The sequence below is a fragment of the Cetorhinus maximus genome, chromosome 9, assembly GCF_964194155.1.
Source record: "Cetorhinus maximus chromosome 9, sCetMax3.hap1.1, whole genome shotgun sequence".
Taxonomy (NCBI): domain Eukaryota; kingdom Metazoa; phylum Chordata; class Chondrichthyes; order Lamniformes; family Cetorhinidae; genus Cetorhinus; species Cetorhinus maximus.
Window position 1 is genome coordinate 16972037 of NC_135887.1, and position 24966 is coordinate 16997002.

Below are 24966 nucleotides of genomic sequence, written 5' to 3' on the forward strand. Positions count from 1 at the left end.
CCGAGTAAGGATGGCAGATTTCCTTCCCTAAAGGGCATTAGTGAACCAGATGGGTTTTTACAACAATCTGGTGCTTTCACAGCCGCCATTACTGATACAAACTTTTCATTCCAGATTTCTCTATTAACCAAATTTAAATTCCCCAGTAGCCCTGGTGGGGTTTGAACTCAAATCTCTAGATCATAACCACAATGTTACCGTTCCCTTAGTGGACCTGCCACTCCGTGTCTCTCTGGTTCCCCGTTTGCAGTATGTGGTAATGCTGGAGTTGATGTTGGGCGATGTTCCCTCTCCTTGTGCTCATTGGAGAGCGACCTTGAACCAGGGGCAGGTGAAAACGCTTCTGTAGTTCTCAAGTGTTACTCCTGTAGATTTTTACCCTTTGTGGTGAATTTGGAACCTGGAGCGGAGCGTAGACACAACTACAAGCATGGATGAGGTTCCCTCTGTACCTTCCCTGCTTGGGCAGTGAGCTGGCAAAGCGGATTCGCCAGCCCGGTGAAAACGCCAATTGGGCAGGGCATTTTAAGGGAAGGCTGAACCATGCCACCGTTTTACTGTAAGCGCCAAGAAGGAGGACCTCGCCCATCTCGTTGCCATGGGCACCAGCAAACCGCAGAGCAGCCCATGAACAGGGCACCGGCTTGGGAAGGGCATTCCTTCAGCAAAAGGCCCACTGTAAGGGAAGCATGAATGTCTAGTTCAAATGTTCACCGGGCACAGGATCCCGATCCCCCAACATTCCAGAGGCCCTCGCAGCCGTGCGATCACTCGCAGCCCCGCTGGTCAATCAATAATTTCAGTTAGCACTTGACCGGCAGATAAAGGGTTGGGGGGTGGTTGGGGGGTGGGGGGGGTGGGGGGGTGGTTGGTGGGCGTGAGAAACAAAAATAAAAATGCCCTGAGCTTATCTGGAATTGACAGGATAAAGCCATTGTTTTTGAATTCATTCTGTGTGGGATTTATTTTTTAATGGACCTGAACTGTATCTAATGCATTTAAATAGTAGGAAGGTATTGGCGGTGTAGTTGAAGGAACTAAAATATAGCTGAATCCGGGATCAATAAAATGTGATAGGGAACATTGGCAACAAACAGGGAGTCAGAATGCCTTTAGTTGGTAGGCTCTGTACCTCTCTGGGAGCGGCCTGCCCTTCTATAGTCTTGGTGGTTTCAGCCTACTGTGTGTCCCTGTACCAATACCTTTGCTTAAACCTCGGGGTTCTAGCCTTGCTGTTTTCTTCATGTGATGTACGTGGGCCAGAGTAAACTGGCCCTGTGGTAATTCTGTGCCGCTTGGACAATGATTAAAGGTCCCCTGTGTCTCCCAGGGTTTCCCGATTACGGTTTCTATTCCACGCCCGGCGATCAGCGGGCCTCCTTCTCGTTTGCGGACTACGGCTCGGTTGGACTGCGGGCCGCTCAGATGCTTCGCAGTGAGCACGCTCCGTCAGCAAGCAGTCCCTCCCTGCACCATCTAACCAATCCGGATCAGTTTAAGAACCCAGGTTTGTGCCACAGATTCATTTCCTTTGGTGGGGTGGGGCGGGGCGGGGGGTGAATGGGCGAGGTCGGTGGTGGGTGGGTGGGGGGAGGGGGGGCTGGGTGTTGGGTGGGTGGGGGAGGCGGGGGGGTGGGGAAGTGGTGGGACAGTGGGATCAAGTGTTTCTTCACCTGTTTAAAAGCGATACCATATGACTTGGAGCCAATGAGGCCATATCTGCATTGCCTGTTCCATTCACCGCGGGTGGGAGGGGTATTCGCAATTATTTCTGTCATTTTTAAAATTACTTTCTCACAAGAATGCAAAGATTTTTCACCCCATGTGCTGCTCCCCCGCCCGCCGCCCCCCCCCTCCCCCAACAAAAAAAAACCGAGCGATTGATCATTTTAATCTTCTGTGACAACAGATAATTATTTTGACTTGTATATTAAACTAGTGCCTGCGTGGAATAACTAAGCGGCCTGCCTCTCTCCTCAGAGCAATTTTGGCGCGTTTGTGAAACTTATTTACCGACGTGAGTGGTCCTGTTCTTTTTTTTTTAGAGAGACAAAGCATGTTGTGGGTTATAAACTTAAAAAGAAAATGCAGGCTTGACCCGTTCCTCGGGCTTTAAGAAGCTCTCTCATTGCGCTCGTGTGCAGCTTGTGTCGCTCCCTTTCTCTTTGTTGGAAGTTTCATTCTCCTGACTGCCTCGCCTTGCATTTTACCCACCTCTCCCGCCGTCCCCGCCCTACCACCCACGCTTGCCAGTAGAGAGGGTGGAGCGAGCTGGTGCCAACAGCCCTGAGCCACTGCAGGGCGCTGCCAGTGTGGAGAGCATTTCATACTCTCCCCAGGCCAACCCATTCATTTCCTTTTTAATGGTGCGTCTGAATTTGGGGCTTCTTCCGATCACCCACCCACCCGCATTGGTTCGCTGCAGGTTAGAAATTCAAAGTGGCAAGATTATGGGCGCAAAGCCCCTTTTTGTGCACCAACAGTTAGTTGCCACCCAGTTCCTCTGGACGTTCTGTATCAGCTGTTTGCCATTCACTATCCCATTTACCCAGCAGCGTTGACTTGCACGGCGGGAGGAGGCAGACAGGGGAGGAGGATTCTGCTAAAGATAAAGCCATCGCACCCATTATAAGCAATTATTAGACTGGTCAGCAAGCGCTGTTTTGGGTTGGCCGGGGGTGTGGGTGTTGGGGGGCGGGGGGAAGAGGTGAATCGTTTCTCTTTATTCTAAACAGAGGTTGGAAGCAGGAAGGGGTGTTGAAAGTGACAGAAGCAAAGCCAAGTTAGCAATATAAAGAGGAAATGCTGGAAGTACTCAGCAGGTCAGGCAGCGCCTGTGGAGAGAGAAACAGAATTAACCTTTCAGGACAATGACCCGTCATCAGAATCAGTTGAGACAAAAGTTAATCGACCTTAAACATTAACTCCGTTTCTCTCTCCACTTCTGTTCTTGTTTCAAATTTCCGGCGTCCACAATGTTTTGCTTCTATGTCAGAGAAAGTTTAAGTTTTGTCTTTGAACGAAAATGCTTAAAGGGGCAGTGTCATCCTGAGATAAAAAGCATTTGCTTTTAATCACGCCAGCTTGTCTCAGTTGGGTAGCACTCTCAGGTCGTGGGTTCAAGTCCCACTCCAGAAATTTGAGCCTATAATCGAGGCTAACACTGCATTGTGGTGCTGAGGGAGTGCAGCACTCTCAAAGGTGCCAGATTCAGATGATCTCTTAAACCGAGATCCCAATCGTTCAGAGGTAAAAAAAAAAATTTGAAGGCACTATTTGCAGAAGAGCAAAAGAGTTCTCCTGCATTCCTGGGCCTCATTGACCGCCTTAGCTAACACCACCAAAACACATTTATTCCATTTGTGGTTTGTGGGATCTTGCTATGCGCAAATTGAATGTCACATTTTCCTAAATAATAACAGTAACTTTACGTCAAAGAGAAAAATATTTATTGATTGTGAAACGCTTTAAGGTGTCCTGAGAATATGAAAAATGCCATAAGAATGTAAATTCTATTTGTACAGAAGCACATCAATAAATTGGAGGTCTTGTGGTGCAGTGGGTAGTGTCCCTGCCTCTGAGCCAGACGCTCCGGGTTCAAGTCCCCCTCCAGGACTTGATAGCCACGGAAGGTGTGTTCATCACGAGGCCAAACAGGTAGAGCATAAGCCTGCAAATCCTCCCAACACTTGCCAATGGCAGGAGATAAGAGTGGGAGAGATTCCTGGTCAGCCATGCAATGGAAGGAATGTCGGAGCCTCTACCATCACTATCCAGAGCTCCAGACTACAACATACACTTAAAAGTGAATGCTGCCACAGGAGCTTGGGCTCCCTGAGTGAACGGTGACACACCAACACCACATCAATGAACGATGAAAGTGTTATGTTTACACAGCTCCTTACCACAGGTGAACATCCAAAAATGACAGACGGGAAAGGGCCCACTGCCTCACCCAGCCTGCCCCACCTCTCAAAATGGCAGGTTGCCAGAACGACACCCTGCCTAGCCGATATCCTGCTCCACAGCCACAGCCACACAATCTACTGGGAGCGACAGAAACGCACAATAAGATCCCAGGGCCAACGGGAGGGAAAAATTCTTTGGAAAATTCTCCTCCATTTGCCCCTCACCACTCAGGTGACCCAAAACCATCCCAGGAGATTAATGGGCCATTCACATCTCACCGAAACATCTCAAACTGCTTCACTCATTGTCAGGTGTTGCCTACTGCTAATCTGCTGTTTTGTTTTGTTACCTTAAACAGACAACCGCAGAATCAGGTCTTTAATTAGCTCATGTTGCACGATCCAACATGAGTACTCAGTCAAATCAAAACGACACAATTCCAGTATGATTACACAATTCTTTATTATTACTACAACTACTCAGGTATATCACACTCCACAAACCAGTGTGACTACAACATACAGTGTGTCACGATCCCCATAGAGAGAACTTTTTAAAAGAAACGGATTTCCCAAATGACCATTGAAAATAAACCAGTGGACGGGATTTCACTTTTTAAGAGTTTTATTGATCAAATGTTACTTAACAGGCAATTAATACACCAAACTAAAGAAAAAGGTAAGTTTCACATTCACTAACTGACACAACCAAAATGTGTCTTACAAAATACTTTTACGCAATGCCATGCTTTTGGCCAATATGTAGTATTACAGAAACAGTCCCAAAGTCACCCTCAGCCCTCCAGCAGAGGGTCACTTCTCCCCATCATGTCAGGTTGAAACTTCCAGAGTCCTTCAACAATCATTCCACTCCTTCCGAGTTTTCATAGAGCCCCGTCTGCTCTTTCCTTTTCTCCCGAACAGCAACCAAACTTTCACTGACATCCTGCTTGGTCATCAACACAAAAACAGCTCCCCTTGCTTCTCCACAGCAGTAGCTTCTTTGTTTGTTTGTTTACTACTTAAATAGTAGCTGTCCTTTTTCTGTGAGAGAACGTGAGAAGGTGTTAAAGCTGCCACCCACTTGAATGGATTTCTGTCTGAGTTTCTCTCCCCGTGGTGATTGGATCACATGGGCTTGTCTCCGAGCTGAGGTGTTTATCTGGCATTCTCTGTTTTACTTTGAGTTAAAGGTATATTTTAATTTGTCTTGTAAAGTTCAGTGTTCATGCCAAGCACTTAATACCAATTCTACCTTTGATCACTACAATCCATGTGTGCTAACACTAAATCAGTACATCAAAAGACACACACAGTGACATTGAGCTAGGAAGTTATACTTCAGTGTCCTCAATCTCTCCCAGTGATTTTGTTACCATTGTAATATGGTCCACTTGAGCTCCTCGATCATAGAGTAGAATGATAGAATGGTTGCAGCACATAAGGAGGCCATTCAGCCTGTCATGTCCTTGCTGGCTGTCTGCAAGAGCAAGTCGGCTGCAGCCCTGCCAATGTTTTCTCTTCAGATAATTATCCCATAACCTCTTGGATGGAATCTGCCTCCACCACACCCCCAGGTAGTGTATTCCAGATTCTAACCACCCACTGCTTAAAAAAGGATTTTCTTCATGTTACCTTTGGTTCATTCGCCACTCACCTTAAATCAGGCGCCCTCTGGTTCTGGACCTTTCTGCACAGTTTCTCCCTGTCTGCTCTGTCTAAACACCTCATGACTTTGAACACCTACCCCCACCCCCGTATCTTTCATGACGTCAGAACTTCCAAAATAACTTTACAGCCAGTTCAGCATTTTTTTTTGAAGGGCAGTCACTTTTTAATGTACGTCGGAAAAAAGGGACAGAAATAGGCCATTTAAGCTCCGTCAACCTGTTGGAAGCGTCTTTTCACGTAATTACTGTTGGAAAGCTGCTGGACTCCTCGCTCTTGCCATCTCCACTGACTAACCATGTCGAGGAATTGTGTGTTTGGTGTCCCTGACGTCAGTGCCCTTTGGCGGGTTACAAACCGTTTTTGATTTCGGTTGGCATTTGTTGATGGGTCATGGGGGCGGGGTGGGGTGGGGGAACAAGGGGTGAGCCAAGCGTGAGAAGCAAAATCAGGAAGCAGTAAGTGGCCCTGCCAACAAACAAAAGCACTTTGAACTAGGAAAAGTGACTGCAGTGCTTTATCAAAGCTACCAGCTTGTGCCTGGGCTAATTCACCAGTGCACTGAGTTATGAGATGGTAAGATACTGGCCTGTGATAAATATCCTTTATGTAAGTAAATAAATAATTCTTCCTTTATCTGAACCTCCCATAATCTTGTACATAAACGCCGAAAGTGCTGGAAATACTCAGCAGGTCAGACAGGATCTGTGGAGAGGAACAGATCAACATTTCAGCTCAATGACCCTTCAGCTTGAGCTACTTTCTGAAATCTCCCCTAAATCTCCTTTGCTCCAAGGAGAACAGCCTTGTTGCTAAAATCCCTCATCCCTGGAACCATTCTGGTAAATCTCCTCTGCATCGTCTGAGCGACCCTCACACCCTTCCTAAAGTGTGGCAACCAGAGCTGGACGCAGTACTCTAGTTGACGCCTAACCAGGGCTTTATACAGATTGTATATATAGTTGTGTGCTTGTAAATTAGATTTGCCGGCTGGGTTAACAGGCTAGCTTGTTCAGAGACAGACACTGCCGTTGGCATTATTGGCTCCCCAAGCGCCCACTGCTGCTCTTGTAAGCAAACAAAATAAAAAAAGGAGCTTAAATCAAAGAGGGATGGTTCCAAGTGTAGAGGCTGTCCAATGAATACTCTGTGCGGTTTCCTGTCCCAACACCACCACACAATGTTGTTCCAGAGATTAACGGAGACACATGACCTGGTTAAACAGCCTCCTGTGGAACTAATGAAAGCACTGTCATTGGGAGCCAGTGGGGGAGGGAGTTTTTGCTGTGCACATCTATAGACATCAACGTAGGCCAAATTGAAGAGGTTCGCACATACTTGGAAAACATAACTTGAATCGACATTTACTATGATTTCATTTATTTTTTACTTCACACGTTTTAAAAAAGGCATTTTCTTTGAACATGACAGATTGTATTTCCCTATCTTATGGGAGCTTTAGCTTTGTGCCTTTATTTCCTTCAATGTGCTGAATGTTGAGGTATAAGTGGGTTTGGAGAGAACGTCTGTGTGTATGTGTTTGGGAGCATTCGCCCCCACATTGACCTGTAACTTGTTTGTGGGAGAATGCCTCGGAAGTGGGGGGGTGGGGAGGGGGGTGCGGTGGAGTCATTGCCCGAGGATATCTGCAAAGATTCCCGGCTGCAGCCCCCTGTTAGATGATGAATCGCTTTGCTCGCACCTCAAAAGTATTTCGTCCCCATTTTCTTCCCCTTTTTAATCGATAAGTCACAATCTGCTGACTGCACGGCATCTCTGTATCACCTCTTCCAGCATTTAAAACCAAGTGTGGCTGTGCGATCCAAATAGGGGTCGCGAAACCTCCAGGGTTGTCCTGGAGACTCTGGGAATGAAAAATTAATCTTCTGCACAAGGCCCTGGGGAAAAAAATCATAGAGACGTTAAGAAAATAGCGTATTTAGTTTTCAATCCTTCCATTGATCAGTTATTAAAAAAAAAATCAAAAGTTGGGGGCGGAAAAGGGCTTTTTGGGGGGGCGGGGGTCAGAGTGCACGGGCAGGATTTTCCTACCCCGCCCGCCGTTGGGATCATCCGGACCCGCCTCAAGTCAATAGACTTTTGGCTGGTCCGCCACATCCGCCCCACAGCGGGGCAGGAAAATCCCAGCTCGCGTGACAAAACCTCCAGGGATACATCCAGTGGAGCTGGCCACCCTCGATCCTAGCCATAGGGTTAGACTGTTCTCCCCGATTGGACAGTGCCTCCCACTGGCTGCCGCTCTGCTCGATCGCACCAGGGTCACTCATGCCGCTGTCGGTGAGCTCGGCATTAATCAGGGCTCGGGCTGAGGGTTTGCATAACTCATTGTTCCACGTGGGCAATAATGTTCACACGTTGTTTCCTTGGAACCATGATGGCCCCACTAATTCCCCACAATGTTCCAGTTTCCTTATTGCTCTGTAAAGGCCTAAACAGATTAAAAACGGTAGAGGGTGGCCTCTGTGTAGAGGTTCAGGGCCCAGTGATCCATCCTCCTAGCGTTGGTCGCACACAGTTAGCCTGCTGGCTCCAGGAAACCAGAGAAGCAATAGGAGCTAACTCATGTTCACCAGGGAGCCAGCAGAAAGATTGCTGCACCACATTCTCACTGGCTCCATTCCAGGTTATAATGGGCCGTGTCCCCTCAGTGTGTATTTAAGTGTGTCTCAATCATTGCGTTTTCCCAATTGCAGAACTTTCAAATAGGGAGCGGATGTAACAAGTGAGAGAAAGGAAAAGTGGGGGGGGAAAAGTCTGAGGGAATCGCTGAAGTTGAGGCGGGGGTTTGGCTGCACAAGCTGACAAAACCTCTCTTCAGTGCTCTTTGTAAACTGGGTTTGTCCAACAAGGGCTCCATAGCAGCCTCACACAGATTGAACGAAGCAGAGCTCTGGTCAGACTAGTTGTCCTGTTTCCCTGATGTAAGTTCTTTTTAAGAAGCCTGGGTGGCTCTGCTGTACTTCAAGGAAATGACAGCGGAATGTTGGGAGAAGATGCCCTTGGGAATTCCAGGAGAATGAACCCCTCACACCTAGGACCAGAGACTCAGCGGGCTAAAACTGAGAGCTGCTTTTACAAAATCAGAGAAGAGTTGGGGAAACACAGAGTTAGTTAGTCAGTCAATTGGAATTTAGAACATTCAATTCATCAAAGCTCTTGCCAGCCCTTCTTCAACAGGTTTTGGAATAAAAGACATCTTTTTGAATTTACATCAGAGTTTTTATGCCCTTGGGTAGGAAGTTTCGTATTGAAGCTGCGAGCTGCAGTATATACAGGGCTCTTCAAGCTGAAATCCCTTCTGAATCCAGCAAGAACGAAGTAGTTATTCACCTGATTTCTTGATGAATGACTGTGATATCACAAAGTAACAGCAGAATAACACCTAATGTCTCTGGAATAGACCACATGTAGGCGAGGCAGGTTTATTTAACACATGCCCTCAGCAAATCCAGCAAAGAATGCTTGTGAATTTCGCCACATTGCAACTGTACGAACGCGTTGAACGGCTGGGGCCTATTTACTGAGCTATTGCCTTGGGTTCCTGACATTGATACCAGGCACTTTAACTAATTCTACTAATTCCCCAAGAACAAAGACCAGTGACCCTTTTTGAAGTAAATAAAACATGGTTAACCCCTTTGTTTGGAAGGTTACAGCTATTTTACATTATTATTATTACTTCTTCAACTAAAGCACAAGTTTGATGTATTTACAGCACAGAAATGGATGGTTTGGCTCAGCCACACTTCCCACGAGCCTCCTCCCACCCTCTTCATCTCAGCCCATCAACATATCCTTCTATTCCTTTCTCCTCCATGTGTTTATCTCGCTTCCCCATAAATGCATCTATGCTATTCACCTCAATCACTCTATGGGCGGGATTTTACAGTGGCGCCGAAGTCAATGGAGTTTTGAAGGTCTCGCCTCATTTTACAGCCCCGCCCCTGCCCCCGGCTTCCATATTCTAACTACTCACTGGGTAACGGGTTTCTCCCGATTCCTGATTGGGTTTGTTGGTCACTATCTTATCATTAGAAGTGCTCACATGGATTGACTGTGTTTCACAAGAGTCATATGTAGGATTTGTTGAAGGGTTTGATCTGCCTACGCTAGATGTGTGGTCAATCCTAAAGGTATGAAGTGTTAATCTATTGTTTTCTCTTTTTTTGGTTCATGGGATGTGGGCAACACTGGCAAAAGCCAGCATTTATTGCCCATCCCTAATTGCCCTTAGGAAGGTGGTGGTGAGCTGCCCTCTTGAACTGCTGCAGTCCATGTGGTGTAGGTACACCCACGGTGCTGTTAGGTAGGGAGTTCCAGGATTTTGACCCATCGACAGTGAAGGAACAGCGATATATTTCCATGTCAGGATGGCATGTGGCTAGGAGGGGAACTTGCAGGTGGTGGAGTTTCCATGTGCCTACTGCCCTTGTCCTAGAGGTCATAGGTTTGGAAGGTGCTGTTTAAGCAGCCTTGGTGAGTTGCTGTTTCCACTGTGCATCAGCACTGGATGGGGTGGATGGTGGGCGTTCAGGTGAGCTGCTTTGTCCTGGATGGTGTCATGCTTCCTGAGTGTTGTTGGAGCTGCACTCATCCAGGCAAGTGGAGAATATTCCATCACACTCCTGACTTGTGCCTTGTAGATGGCAGACAGGCTTTGAGGATTCTGGAGGCGAGTTCCTTGCTGCAGAATTCCCAGCCGCTGACCCGTTAAGGCTCAGCTTTTTCTCCTGTATAGACATGATTGCGTTAACACGAATCATTGATTCTCCCACCCAGAGACATAGGTGGGCCACCATTTCCTAATCTGCCTCACAAGTGACTTCGCAAGACCAGCAAAAAGACCCCTCCTGCAAGAGCAGGCTGCATTCTTAACTTTGTTCCTCAATTTGGTTGTCCCAGTATTAACTACTCAAAGCCTGTGTCCCAGTATTAACCAGCAGAACCAGTGAGAAGCTCTGGTCTACCCATTGCCTGAAGTATCCTTCACTAAGTCTCGCACATTTGTCATTCTAGTCATTCAACATACCTTTGCCATTTGTGAAGAAAAATAGATGACGAGATTAAAAAGTAGAGAAATGGCCTTTGAGTTTCACCAAGGTCTTCCTGGGTGTCCTGCAGTGACTGGCTGGTGACCTCTCCCAGATGCAACATGAAAGGTCAACTTACAGGGGTTCTGCCATGGTCAACCTCAGGAGAACAACAGGTTCCCCAATTCTTTTTCTACTTCTCTGGGTTTTTAAATACCCTTCTTTGCTGATGTTGGTGATTCCTCACTGAGGTGAGGTTCCACGAGCACCAGCAGCCCTCCAGCACCCGCACCACAATGGCCAATCTTCACGAACATATGAGTTAGGAGCAGGACTAGGCCACTCGGCCTTTCGAGCCTGCTCTGCCTTTCCATTAGATCACGGCTGATCGGAATGCAACCTCAACTCCACATTCCCGCCAACCCCCGATTACCTTTCACCCCCTTGCTTATTAAGAATCTATCTAGCTCTGCCTTAAAAATATTCAAAGACTCTGCTTCCACCGCCTTTTGAGGCAGAGGGTTCCAAAGACTCACAACACTCAGAAAAAAAATTTCTCCTCATCTCTACCCTAAATGGGCGACCACTTATTTTTAAACAGTGACCCCTAGTACTAGATTCTCCCACAAGAAGAAACATCCTCTCCACATCCACCCTGTATAGGCCCCTGATTTCAATCAAGTCAACTCTTACTCTTCTAAACTCCAGCGGATACAAGCCTAGCCTGTCCTCATAAGACAACCTGCCCAATCCAGTAAACCTTCTCTGAACTGCTTCCAATACATTTACATCCTTCCTTAAGTAAGGAGACCAATACTGTACACCAACTCATGTGTTCCCATAACACATTAGGTGGTGGCGTAGTGGTAATGTCACTGGGCTAGTAATCCAGATGTAATGTTCTGGGGACACGGATTTGAATCCCACCACCACAGCTCATGAAATTTAAATTCAGTTAATAAATCTGGAATTAAAAAGCTAATCTCAGCCCCGTCGTCACTGCAAAGTCCCACGAACTAGTCAAGCAACAGCCTGACATAGTCATACTCATGAAATCATACCTTACAGACGATGTCCCAGACACCATCATCAGCATCCCTGGGTATGCCCCACCGGCAGGACAGAACCAGCAGAGGTGGCGGCACAGTGGTATACAGTCAGGAGGGAGCTGTCCTAGGAGCTCTCAACATCGATGCCGGATCCCATGAAGTCTCATCGCATCAGGTCAAACATGGGCAAGGAAACCTCCTGCTGATTACTACGTACCGCCCTCCCTCAGCTGATGGATCAGTGCTCCTCCATGTTGAACATCACTTGGAAGAAGCACTGAGGGTGGCAAGGGTGCAGAATGTACTCTAGGTGGGGGACTTCAATGTCCATCACCAAGAGTGGCTTCGTAGCACCACGACTGACCTAGCTGGTCAAGTCCTAAAGGACATAGCTGCTAGACTCTTTGATCTGCAGCAGGTGGTGAGGGAATGAACAAGAGGGAAAAACATACTTGACCTCATCCTCACCAACCTGCCTGCCACATATGATTCTGTCCATGACAGCATTGGTAGGAGTGACCACCGCATAGTCTTTGTGGAGACGAAGTCCCAGCTTCACAATGAGGATACCCTTCAACGTGTTGTGTGGCACTACCCAGCATGCTAAATGGGATTTTGAACAGATCTAGCAACTCAAAACTGGGCATCCATGAGGTGCTGTGGGCCAGCAGCAGCAGCAGCAGAATTGTACACATTCACAATCTGTAACCTCATGGCCCGGTATATCCCCCACTTTACCATTACCATCAAACCGCAGGATCAACCCTGGTTCAATGAAGATTGCAAGAGGGCATACCTAAAAATGGGGTGTCAACCTGGTGAAGCTACAACACAGGACTACTTGCATGCCAAACAGCAGAAGCAGCAAGTGATAGACAGAGCTAAGCGATCCCACAGCCAATGGATCAGATCTAAGCTCTGCAGTCCTGCCACATTCAGTCGTGAATGGTGGTGGACAATTAAGCAACTCACTGGAGGAGGAGGCTCCATAAATATCCCCATCCTCAATGATGGGGGAGCCCAGCACATCAGTGCAAAAGGTAAGGCTGTGTAAGGTTTACAACAACCTTCAGCCAGAGGTGCTGAGTGGATGGTCTATCTTGGCCTCCTTCAGAGGTCCCCAGCATCACAGATGCCAGTCTTCAGCCAATTTGATTCACTCCATGTGATATCAAAAAATGGCTGAAAGCACTGGATACTGCAAAGGCTGTGGGCTCTGGAAACATTCCAACAATAATACTGAAGACTTGTGCTCCAGCACTAGCTGTGCCCTTAGCCAAGCTGTTCCAGTACAGCTACAACACTGGCATCTACCTGGTTATGTGGAAAATTGCCTAGGTATGTCCTGTCCACAAAAAGCAGGACAAATCCAACCGGCCAATTACCGCCCCAATAGCCCACTCTTGATCATCAGCAAAAGTGTTACCGACAGTGCTATCAAGCAGCACTTACTCAACAATAACCTGCTCACTGATGCTCAGTTTGGGTTCCACCAGGGCCACTCAGCTCCTGACCTCATTACAGCCTTGGTCCAAACATGGGCAAAAGAGCTGAACTCCAGAGGTGAGGTGAGAGTAACTGCCCTTGACGTCAAGACAGCATTTGACCGAGTGTGGCATCAAGGAGCCCTAGCAAAACTGGAGTCAATGGGAATCAGGGGGAAAACTCTCCATTGGTTGGAGTCATACCTCGCACATAGGAAGATGATTTTTTGTTGGAGGTCAATCATCTCAGTCATGGAACATCACTGCAGGAGTTCCTCAGGGTAGTATCCAAGGCCCAACTATCTTCAGCTGCCTCATCAATGTCCTTACTTCCATCGTAAAGTCAGAAGTGGGGATGTTCACTGATATTTGCACAATGTTCAGCACCATTCGTGACTCCTCAGATACTGAAGCAGTCCGTGTCCATATGCAGCAAGAGCCAGACAACATTTAGGCTTGGGCTGACAAGTGTCAAGTAACATTCATTCCACACAAATGTCAGGCAATGACCATCTCCAACAAGAGAGAATCCAACCATCGACCCTTGACATTCAATGGCATTACCATTGCTGAATCCTCCACTATTAACATCCTGGGGGTTACAATTGAGCAGAAACATAACTGGACCAGCCATATAAATACCCTGGCTACAAGAGCAGGTCAGAGGCTGGGAATTCTGCGAAGTCTAACACACCGCCTGGCCACTCAAAGCCTGTTCACTATCTATAAGGCACAGGTTAGGAGTGTGATGTAATACTCTCCACTTGCCCAGATGAGTGCAGCTCCAGCAACACTCAAGAAGCTTGACACTGTCCAAGACAAAGCAGCCCACTTGATCCAACACTGTCCAAGACAAAGCAGCCCACTTGATCCACCACCCCATCCACCACCTTCCACATCTACTCCCTCCACCGCCAATGCACAGTAGCAGCAGTGTGTGCCACCTGCAGGAACTCACCAAAGCTTTTACAGCAGCACCTTCCACCACCTGGAAGTTCCCCTCCAAGTCACTCACCATCCTGACTTGGAAATATATCGCCGTTCCTTCACTGTCACTGGGTCAAAATCCTGGAACTCCCTTCCTAACAGCAGTGTGGGTGTACCCACACCACAGGGACTGCAGAGGTTCAATAAGGTGGCTCATCACCACCACCTCAAGTGATGGGCCATAAAAATGCTGGCCCAGCCAGCGATGCCCATGTCCCATAAAAGAATTTTTAAAAATCTGACAAGCTAATGACTGTTGACCCTTCAACCAAGGAAAGAGTATGAAGGGCAGGGACCAAGGGATGGCTACCCTCCAATTTTTTACAACGCACTTTACACCAGACGAGAAACCAAAAATGACTGTGTGCAGAATGAGTTGTGTTTATTTTGACATGATAATGATAAGCTACCTCTAGGAAAATGTAAGTGATGGCACCCCAACAGGGAGCCACTCATGGCAGACTCAGTGTTTGGCGTTAAGAGTAGGTTAGCAGCTAAAATTTCTGCCTGTTTAAAGAATTCTATCTACCTATTAATATCACGAAGGCATTTAAGAGTTGACTTTAATTATATGCATCTATTAAAACTGCTCTGCCTGTGCTTTTGTGATTTAATCAGGCACCTCTGAATGCCTAATGAAGTCATGTGGGCATGTTTCCTTACTGTTTGGAGGTTTAACAGGGCAGCGATTGCTGTGGCTGTGATACCTGCACTGCAATTTATGTTAATAGCCTTTTAAAGTGTGTGTGAGTCAGAGTAGAAGCACAGGAATCCATTTGCATTTTGTACCAATTAACAATTGGAAGCAGGGAGGGTGGTAAGAGAATTTCTGTTAGTTGATAATAGACAAGACGCACAGAAGAAAGCGAAACCCTTTGGTCCTGCAGTGTGTTGGACGGACGCGCGGCCGGGCCTAGTGTTCTATTGGGGATGCTGCTCATGGAGAAATCCTGATCTTTTGACAGGATGTCTGGAGAGAGTGGTGGCAGAAATGGTCACAAGGGATTTCCATTCCCTAAAAGTGGAGTGATTTAGAATCTCACAGCAGAGAAGAAGTCCATTCGGCCCATTGTGACTATGCCAGCTCTTTGAAAGAGCTGTCCAGTTTAGTCCCCCACACCCCAGCTTTTTCCTCCCTGACCTTGCACATTCGACCTCTTCAAGTACATGTCCAATTGCCTTTCGAAAGGTGCAACCTGTACTCTTTGTAGGTGGTGCAGTCAGCGCACTTTACCAGGCGTCCTCAGGTTATCTTTAACCTTGCCTCGGTACTTAAAGATTTTGGGTAGCTCTTTCCTCGTTTCTCTTTTGTAACAGGCACAATGTAGTAAACTGGTATCTAGTGGTCCTAAAGCTAAACATTCATGTAGGCCCCATCACCCTGCCTCTTTAATCTGCAATACAATTTCTGTTGGATTAAATAAATTCTATAATTATGCAGAATTAGTCACCTACAGGTACAATAACTTGGGGCCAATAGTAGACAACCTGCTCCCTCCCCCACCCCAACACAACATTCAACAGCATGTGGGAGAGTAACAATGGGATATGTAAATAATGTGTAGCGTCCACTTAAGACTGTGGAGTACTTACAGGTAGCTTGACTACATTTTATTGGGTAGCGTAGTGATGGCTAATAGGAAGGTTTGATAGCGTAGTCATAACTATGTTTCCACTTGTGGGGAGAATCCAACTAGGGATTCAAAAGTCACAAATAAATCCAACAGGGAAGTCAGGAGAAACCTTTTTATGCAGATCATGGTGAGAATGTGGAACTTGCTACCATAAGGAGCAGTCGAGGTGGAGAGCATAGATGCACTTAAGGGGAACTCAGGTAAACCTGTGAGGGAGAAAGGAAATAGAAGGGAGATGCTGATAGGGTGAGATGAAGCAGCGTGGGAGGAGACTCATGTGAAGCATAGACCAGTGGGGCTGAATGGCCTGCTTCTGTTTTGTGTATAAACTCAGTGTAACATGACACTGCTGGTCTTGAGTGCCAATCTCACCATGCTGTGTCGTAAAATTCCATAAACTTGGCAATTCGTTGTGGACAAAAGCGAGCTTGTGAGCTGTTAGATTGATTTAGAAACCCAGGGAGTCCAGCCTACACGTGAATGCACTCCCACACGTTTGACTCTTGATGCCCTCTCAAGACACCTAGCTGGAGAGCGCCCACCACCACCTTAATAGGAGACGGGTAATAAATATGCCCACGTCCAACGATCAGTAGCAATGCTGCTGTGACCTAGGAGTACAAGGATTGGGTTTGGACAGTTGACTGATACCAAGGTTGTTTCCGTCCGAGCTGTTGTCGTACAGTATTGGTAGGAAGGGGAAGTCTATCCACTTGAACCACCCCCACTTCCTAAGCAAGTAATGCGACTCCTGTAGGCTTGCAGTGGAGTGTCAGTGGCTCAGGGCAGTCCGGTGTGGGAGGGCACAACCATTTCACCATGCCATTAAAGTTCTGCTCTAGTAACGTCACCTCAGTGGGAGCTCTATGTGACATCGCTGCCCCAAGAAGGCCTCAAACCCATCAACCAAAATGACTCTGTGCTAAAGGGCTACTGAGAGAGCCCAGACATGGTAAAAGAGTGGCGGGAAATTCAACTTGCCACAGCGGGCTCACTCCATTTGGTTTGGACCAGTGGTGGGCGAGGCTTGTCATCTTGTTGGTTGGTGGGGGGGTGGGGTGGGGAGAGGGGGACGGGGGAGGCACGGAGAGGAGGTGGAGCAGGCCAGGTTTCTCCAACAGGCCTCAAAGGTGCCCTTCAGATCCTTTTAATGTCCTCAGGAACCAGTGCGTGATACAGAGTAATGACTTCACGCTCATACGATGCGAGCTGCAGGATAATTAGTGGAGGTTTCGACAAGATGACACAGACCCTTTAAATAAAGTTGTGTGGGCCTCGCGATTTGTTTTAAGGGGAGGTGGGGGGGAGATGTGAGAGGGGGAGGGGAGGTGTGATAGCAGGTACAGTAAAACCTGTCCTAATGGTCACCTAGATTAAAGTCACCTGTCTTAAGCAGCCAGTTATTCTCAGAACCAACAAATTTCTAATTTAATTAAATAGGGTCTGCACCCGGATTAAACAGCCACCTGCTAACGTGGCCACAACCACTGGTAAAAATGACAGGTAAGCAATGTAAGTAAATTGGAACCTGCATCTAACTTGTTGCCCTGATACACGGTCAGGATCTCTGTCCTTGTGGGGGAGGGGGCTGGGCATAAGGACCTTATCTTCTCGATTCTTCTCCCCCACTTCACTCCCCTGACTCAGGACTCCCCAGCCACCTGCCTCAAAGCAGCCTCTTTGGTTCAGGCCTGAAGGTGACCGTTTATTACAGGTTTCACTGTAAATCGGATTTGAAGCATCCCTTAGCAATATTCGTTACTCCACGTTTACCTCTAAGCAAATGGCCTGGGTTTTATGTGCGTGGGCCTCCCAATTCTCATCCAATGCATTGCTCGACCACTACATGCCAAATCTGCCAGCTCCAAATCGCATTGAAATTCATAGCCGGCATTTGGAAGAAAGGGCTAATTCTGACCGTTGGCTGAATGCTCGTTTTCCCGCTCCTTTTTAGTGATGACACCATTACGGCCACAAGAGCGACCACCAAATTTGGCAAAAGCCCACCTGACCTTGAACCAAGTTAGTTCAGACGTGACATGGCCAAGCTGTAGCTCAGAGATAACCTCAGGGCGGGAAAGGGGCTTCTGGAAGTTAGTCAGTCGGCTGTCTCTCGGGAGTGAACAACTTGAGACGCTGCCTTGCAAAATGAGCATACATTAATACAGAAGAACACGGATGTTGTGATTAGAGATGTGACAAAGGCTGGGATGTCGAACGTTGTTTCATTGTCACTTCATTCCGGGGGCACCTATTTTGACATTACCCAGTTGATTTTTTTGTTTTGTTTTTTTCCCTCACCCCCCACCCCACCCCCCACAACCGCCTCAGAAAGATTGCTTTAGTTTCATCACAGTCTTCACATTAACAGAATTCCCTTCTTGAGTGAGGCACCCATGAACTGCAGCACTTAATCTCCAGGTTTGGACAGATGTTATGACGGTATTTCCAAATTCATTGACTCAGACTTCAACTTAAATTAAATCTTAAATTCTGAGAAGCAATAATGCTTCATTTTAAACCAACAAACGAAATTTGAAGTCCCGAGGGGACGCTGCTTCAGAGGTTTGCGCGTGCTGCCTCCTGCCTTCCAGTGAGGGTACAGCGAGGTGACTCCTAGCCATTTCCCTCAAGTCAACCACAGACCATGTGACGCCATTAACTGGAGCAGTTCGGAAGCAGGAGGGCCAACAGAACCTGGGTTGTCAAAGGTTGAGGTTAAAGAAGGGGCCTGTTCCTCCTTGGGATTTCAAAGTTTCACTTGTCTGGGGATCTGGCGGTAGAGCATGTCACGCTTTTCACTGAATAGACACGTGCCCATTTGGGTCCGCCAAGGTGGGAATTCTAAAGCCTTTTGAACATCTCTAATCGTCGTACATTAAGTGTTGATGCGGTGTTACTGAGGACATGGTGAGGGTGGGGTGGGAGGGGTGGTGGGGGGAGGGAGCGGGGAGTGGTGAAATTAGTCTCCAGTGATTGCGAACAACAAACCCACTTTTATGCCACAGCTGATCTTTACCGTTGACTTCAGTTTAACCAGGTGAGGGGTGGGGCGGGTGGTGGGGGTGCGGGAGTGTAAACTGGGCTGACAGTTCACTATTGCCCATTTTATACTTTCTCCAAAGACCAGTTTCACTCCCAATGTTTTCAGTGTACTTTGGGATAATCTTTTTTCCTGCCACTCCCTTACGATGACCATTTATTTCTCCTTGTGGGCATTTTTATTTTTATTTTTTATTTATTTTTTTTGCATTTCACTCCCTCCACTGTTTGCAAAAAAAAAGATTTCCCAACTCGCCCTCCCGGAAGGTAGGAGAGCTGCAGAGGTTGAGAAACTTTAGCCCAGTCCCCGCCCCCCCCCCGCCCACCCCTCTCTGGAAAATGACCTGTTTCCTCACAAGGCCCTAGACTGTCCTAGAACTGTCGACTTTTTGTGTTTAGACTCTGGCTATTGTTTCACTGTAGCTGCCATTTTATTAACATGCTGTGTAGTAGAACTCTAGCTCCTTTGTAGTTTGCATGGGATGTGAATGCTATCTCAACAAGGCCTGATCTAGAGATTGTTATTTCTGCATGAGCATCAGATCTGATGTGACGGAAGGTGACAATATGCGCCTATGGTCTCTGTGTTGGATGACTGTGTTCTTTTGGGGATGGGTGGTGTTGTGGGGGTGGGGTGGGGGGGGTTGGGGGGGAGCGGGCGGTGGGTGTGGGGTGCCTCTGAGCTTCTTAGCAGTAGTAACGGGCTGACTATCTATCGTAAGTACCGCTGTTGTCTTATCGCATGGCCTTGGACTGAGTGTTAGAAAATGGGGCCTTAGGCTGTCGTAGTGTTTGGCTTTGATTTTGTGCATGCTACGCTCGTGCCTCATACCCAGCTCTATTCTCTACACACCAGTCCTGAATAGCTACAGTGCTCAACCGAATTATGGCGCCCCTGCTTCCCCAGCAGGCACCAACCCACCGCGGCCTGGTGGATTCCCTGGAGCCAACAGTCCAGGCCCGGTTGCTGATATTTATGGTACAGCCAGCCAAGACTCTGGTGTCGGTAACTACATGAGTGCTACCAGCCCCCAACCCGGCTCTGGCTTTGGACACAGCATTGGGGTAAGTGAGTTTTCAATTCACCCCCCGTTTCCTCTCTGTTTTCCTCCATCCATCCACCCCCTCCCCCCATCGCCTTTGTCTCTCTCTCTCTCTCTCTCTCCCCCTCCCCCCCTTCCCTGCACTCCCTTTTTCCACCTTTGCCTAACACAAGCATTTGGTCTGAAACTAAAAACTTAAAAAGACCTAAAGAGCTGAGAGACAATCCAACCCTAACCTCTGACCAAGGCATTAACCCTCGGCAGATCTTTCACGAGGCCAAAGTTCGTCAGCCCGTCTCCTTGCCCAATATTGGAGTCATGAAGCACGTGGCTCATCTGAGAATTTGACAGAGAGAAAAGAAAACAGGCTGGTTTTAAAGTTTTATTTTAAATTGAAGACTGAAGAGTAACAATCTAAGGTCAGACCATTAATTGGGGAGGGTGTGGGAGGTCCTAAGATTTCTGAATGAGAGGAACTCAAATACAGCCTCAGATATTTATAAAAATGCCACTTAAAATTTGGCGAGCTTCCTAAAGGCACCATGACTCTTGTTGCTGATTGTTCCTCCTTACCTCCCCCCTTTACCAGTCGTCACGGCTCGAACCTTCTTCCCCGCTGGAACCCATGCGGGGTTTCGCCATCGTGCTCATTGCAAGGTCAGAGGTTAGGCTGGTTTTCATCTGGAGTGTGTTATCTGTGTCTCCTGAGCAGCTGATGTTGTTACATTTTCATTTATTTTTTTGTTTGGTGTAAAGAAGTAAACTTTAACAGAAATTGTTCATTTGAAAGGTGGGGGGTGGGTGGGGGGGCTGAAAAAATGGGAATATTGCACTATTTTGAAAAAAAAAAGTGTAAGCGATATATTTTCAGTGTGTGTGGATTTTAAAAGTTCCATTACGTACGTTTTGTCCTTTAGCTGTTAAGCCATGTAACAGTAATAATTTTCATATCCAAGGCACAGACGTCCTGTACAGGTATATAAGAGAAAGTCCTCGAGGTACAGTTAGGGCACATCATCCTAGTGTGGGTGAATCACAATGTCACACTCCAGAAGGTTCAGTAACTCTAATAATTAATACTGAATGTTTGCTGTTTAACTTGCAGTTTTTTTTAAAAAAAAATTAAATGCATGGTTAGCATTATTCGCTTAAAGAAAGTGAAACAGAAATATTTCTGTCTGAAAACTGACACCTGAATCTCGGCCGTGAAGCGGGAAATGAGGCATCGAGTGTGTCACGCTCCACAGGGCGGTGGGTGCCAAAGATTTCACGTTCCGTAGGACGGGGGCACATTCGATGTGACGCACAACCGGATGGGGGAATTGTTAGATGTTACACACAGCGGGGCAGAGATAGTAAACATATTGTAGGCCAGAAAACCAGCACCAGTTTACTAGACGACAACAGCAGGATCAGACTTATATAGTGGGATTGCACATATAACAAAAACTAAAGCTGTTTTTGACCTCCTTTAAGTAGCCCCCGTGACACTGCGGCCCCCACCTTGTAGCTGTATAAAATCGCCGGTGGCGATGTGATCTCCATGAAGAAATGTAGAAATGCAGAAAAGGCCACAATCCCCAACACCAATCTCAAAACGCCAAGTCCCTGTAATATTTACCGTAATTCGGAACGTTTGAATTAGCAAGGGACAGAAATGCTTTTGTTGCATTTTCCTTAAGGCTAATTTAATGGATGATCTGATACTGTGTGCAGCATGTCTGGCTGGAAGGTTGCCTTACTGATGATTCTAGTGGACAGTGTTTGCATTGGTCTGTGGAGGCTGTGATGCTTTCCCTTCATCCAGTAATTGTTTCTGCCTCCCTGATGGTGTTTGATTTTTTTTTTTTTTGGTCATTGTTCCTACCCCTTAACCGTGCCCTCTTTGCCTCTCCTGAAGATGGTGACTCATGTTGGGTATGGTTCCACTGGAGGCGGTGGAGGAGGTACCTGAATCGAGCAGCAATGATTTCTTGCCCGCCTGTCTTGTTTGACCATGGATATGGTGGTCCAGGCCTCCCTTAGTGTCCGCACGCATCCACTTTCCAGTGGGAGTGTGTGAGAAGTGACGAGGATCCGGAATCTTGGTTCGTTTTCTTTTCCCAAAGCTCCCGGGGCGCTGATCTCCACCCTCCATCCCTCCCACACTTACAGCCCCTCAAACTGAGACCTCTCATTTTAACCCCTTTAACTTTCCCCTTCATCTTTCTGCATTTCCACTCAATGTGGAACTGTCCCTACTTTTTGGTCAGTGCAGCAAAGAATACCGGCCACCTAACCACCGCCCCACCCACCCACCCTCCCAACCCCCCCGCTCCGGCCCATGAGACGGCCTCCTTTCCCAGATGACCCAAATAAGGCCTTCCAAAACAGGCTTCTCAGAAAGAACCTGTATGTGATTGTCTGTCACGTGTTGAGCTTTCCTGCTCCAGATCGCACCCAACAGCAGCCAGCAGCTACCCCCGTTTCTCATGTAAATAGATAATAAAGTCTACTCGGGTACCACATTCATGCTCAGTTATCATGCGATTAGCCCACCTCTTTGATCCCATCCCTTACCAAAATTATCTTTGAAATAAAGCTAAGACTCAAAGTGAATCTCCCTGAGGTTTACATAGAAGTAGCCTGACCTGTTGTTGCGAATAAGAACGTAAGAAACAGGAGCAAGCGTTGGCCACACAACCCTTCGAGTCTGCTCCGCTGTTCAATAATCTGGTCTGACCTGCTCCCCGATCATAAATTTCCGTCTCGATCCTCATGCCCCTTAGTGTCCAAATATCTATCGATCTCAGCCTTGAATATACTCAATGACTGACCGTCCACAGTCCTTTGAGAGTTCCAACGATTTGCAACCTTCCTCGTCAACAGGTTTCTCCTCACCTCAGTCCTAAATAATCCCTTGTTCCAGACTCCCAAGTGAAGATAAATGGTCGCTACCCTGTCAAGCCCTCTCGGAATGTTGTACCTTTCAGTGAGATCACCTCTCATTCTTCTAAACTCTGGAGAATAAAGGACCATTCGACTGAATTCTGATCCAGCCAATATAGACCAATGAAATGAAATGCTGTAGCTTTGGAGTTGAAACTCGCCTCTTAACTGTATGTGTTTGTGTCAAGATGCTGTGCTCTAACATTAGATGTGTTGGCATGAACCCATATGAATCCTGAGGAGAGGCTGTCAGTCCTGGTAAGGTAACTCTTTGCAAAGCCCCAGCATATTACGAACTGGGGTCTCACGATGCCTTGGCCCTGAAGACACCCTGTGGTGTACCAGTGTATGACACAGCACCTGAAATTCCTCTCCCTGCCTTCTAAGTGGGCCTTAGCCCATCTACTTTGCCAGTGTTGAAACATAACGCTGAAATAACAGAGCGTGGAATTTGAGTGGAGGGCACTGTCTACTCGCATCCCACCTGTGCCCTTTCAGGATCTGCGCTTTCTAAATTCTGAACTTCGTGGCAGCTCATGGGGCTGAGAAACAGCTTTATCCTGCCCCTTCACCCCTGTTGCTACACCCCCACCCACCCAGGGAATGGGCAATTTTCTTGACTTTGACTTCGCCCCGTCAGAGATTAATTTTCGCTCTGCCCACCATGAATTAAAACACCAACGCGTTTTGTGCTTTGCTGAAGCCTCACCGGGCTAAAGACGCTGCCCAATTTGACACTGAGCCTCTTGGAGGAGAGAAATCCCTGTCCTGAATTTGCTGCCCTCAGCCAGCATAACAGTGGAGGTGCCACGATTTACCTCGGTAAACTGGGCTCCAGCCTCTGATTACTGTCCGGTGGCCTCTGCTGGAGAACTGTGCATGGCGAGTGAGGGCAGGAATGGGCAGCAGAGCGATGGCTCCATGAAATGGCTAACACTTGTTGTCTATGAAGAATGAATCTCTCGGCCAGAGCGTTGGAGGGTTATTGGCACCCTGCTCCAATATGAGATACAAGTCATTCAAAAAGAGGGGAGAATGGGAAGGAGGGACCCAGAGAACAGCAGTAACAGCAGCAAGCTTTGTACATCGTCAGCTCCTCACCCAGAAAGCCTATAGTTCATTAATTACTCCCAACATCCAGGCCTAAAGGTATTTTTAAATTTATTCATTCATGGCATCGCTGGCTAGGCCAGCATTTATTACCCATCCCTTGGGAAGTCTATAGACCATGTTAAGAAGATGTACATACCAGAATGAATTGCTCCATTCTGTAAACCCACAACTGCCAACAAACCACGGGAATACAAATTGGGGAGAAAAGATGAGGGCAGAGTGGGGATTGACAGCCTCTCTAAACTGTGATGCAATGAAGAACCAGTCAATTTGAACACACTATGCTCCTGGCCCAGACCGCAATGTGCCATGTCTCCAATATATGTCAGCTTCAAAACTTGATTTGTGTGTTATATATTTATTGCTTTTATTAATCCTTAAACAGAGCTCCAGGCCCTTAATATAGAGGGGTACAGGTCCCTAACATAGAGAGGTGCAGGTCCCTAATAGAGAGAGGTGCAGGTCTCTAATAGAGAGAGGTGCAGGTCCCTAATAGAGAGAGGTGCAGGTCCCTAATAGAGAGAGGTGCAGGTCCCTAATAGAGAGAGGTGCAGGTCCCTAATAGAGAGAGGTGCAGGTCCCTAATAGAGAGAGGTGCAGGTCCCTAATAGAGAGAGGTGCAGGTCCCTAATAGAGAGAGGTGCAGGTCCCTAATAGAGAGAGGTGCAGGTCCCTAATAGAGAGAGGTGCAGGTCCCTAATAGAGAGAGGTGCAGGTCCCTAACGTAGAAAGGTGCACATCCCTAACGTAGAGAGGTGCACATCCCTAACGTAGAGAGGTGCACATCCCTAACGTAGAGAGGTGCACATCCCTAACGTAGAGAGGTGCAGGTCCCTAACGTAGAGAGGTGCAGGTCCCTAGCGTAGAGAGGTGCAGATCCTTAACGTAGAGAGGTGCAGATCCCTAACGTAGAGAGGTGCAGATCCCTAATGTAGAGAGGTGCAGATCCCTAATGCAGGGAGGTGCAGATCCTTAACGTAGGGAGGTGCAGGTCCCTAATAGAGAGAGGTGCAGATCCCTAACATAGAGAGATGCAGATCCCTAACTTTAGAGAGGTAC

The 24966-nt window shown here is 47.4% G+C and overlaps 1 protein-coding gene across 17 annotated transcripts in view; it reads left to right on the forward strand.

Moving 5' to 3' along the window:
- The window catches only part of msi2b (musashi RNA-binding protein 2b), a 505067-nt gene that overhangs the window by 470108 nt on the left and 9993 nt on the right, over positions 1–24966 (forward strand). For 6 of the 17 annotated variants that reach the window (XM_078548150.1, XM_078548151.1, XM_078548154.1 and 3 more), the window contains 3 exons: positions 1331–1507; positions 17222–17284; positions 19680–19888. In XM_078548150.1, the coding sequence (XP_078404276.1) occupies positions 1331–1507; positions 17222–17284; positions 19680–19888 (449 nt within the window). The remainder of the gene's footprint in view (positions 1–1330; positions 1508–17221; positions 17285–19679; positions 19889–24966) is intronic. The other 11 variants (XM_078548159.1, XM_078548161.1, XM_078548163.1 and 8 more) reach the window with 6 other exon arrangements.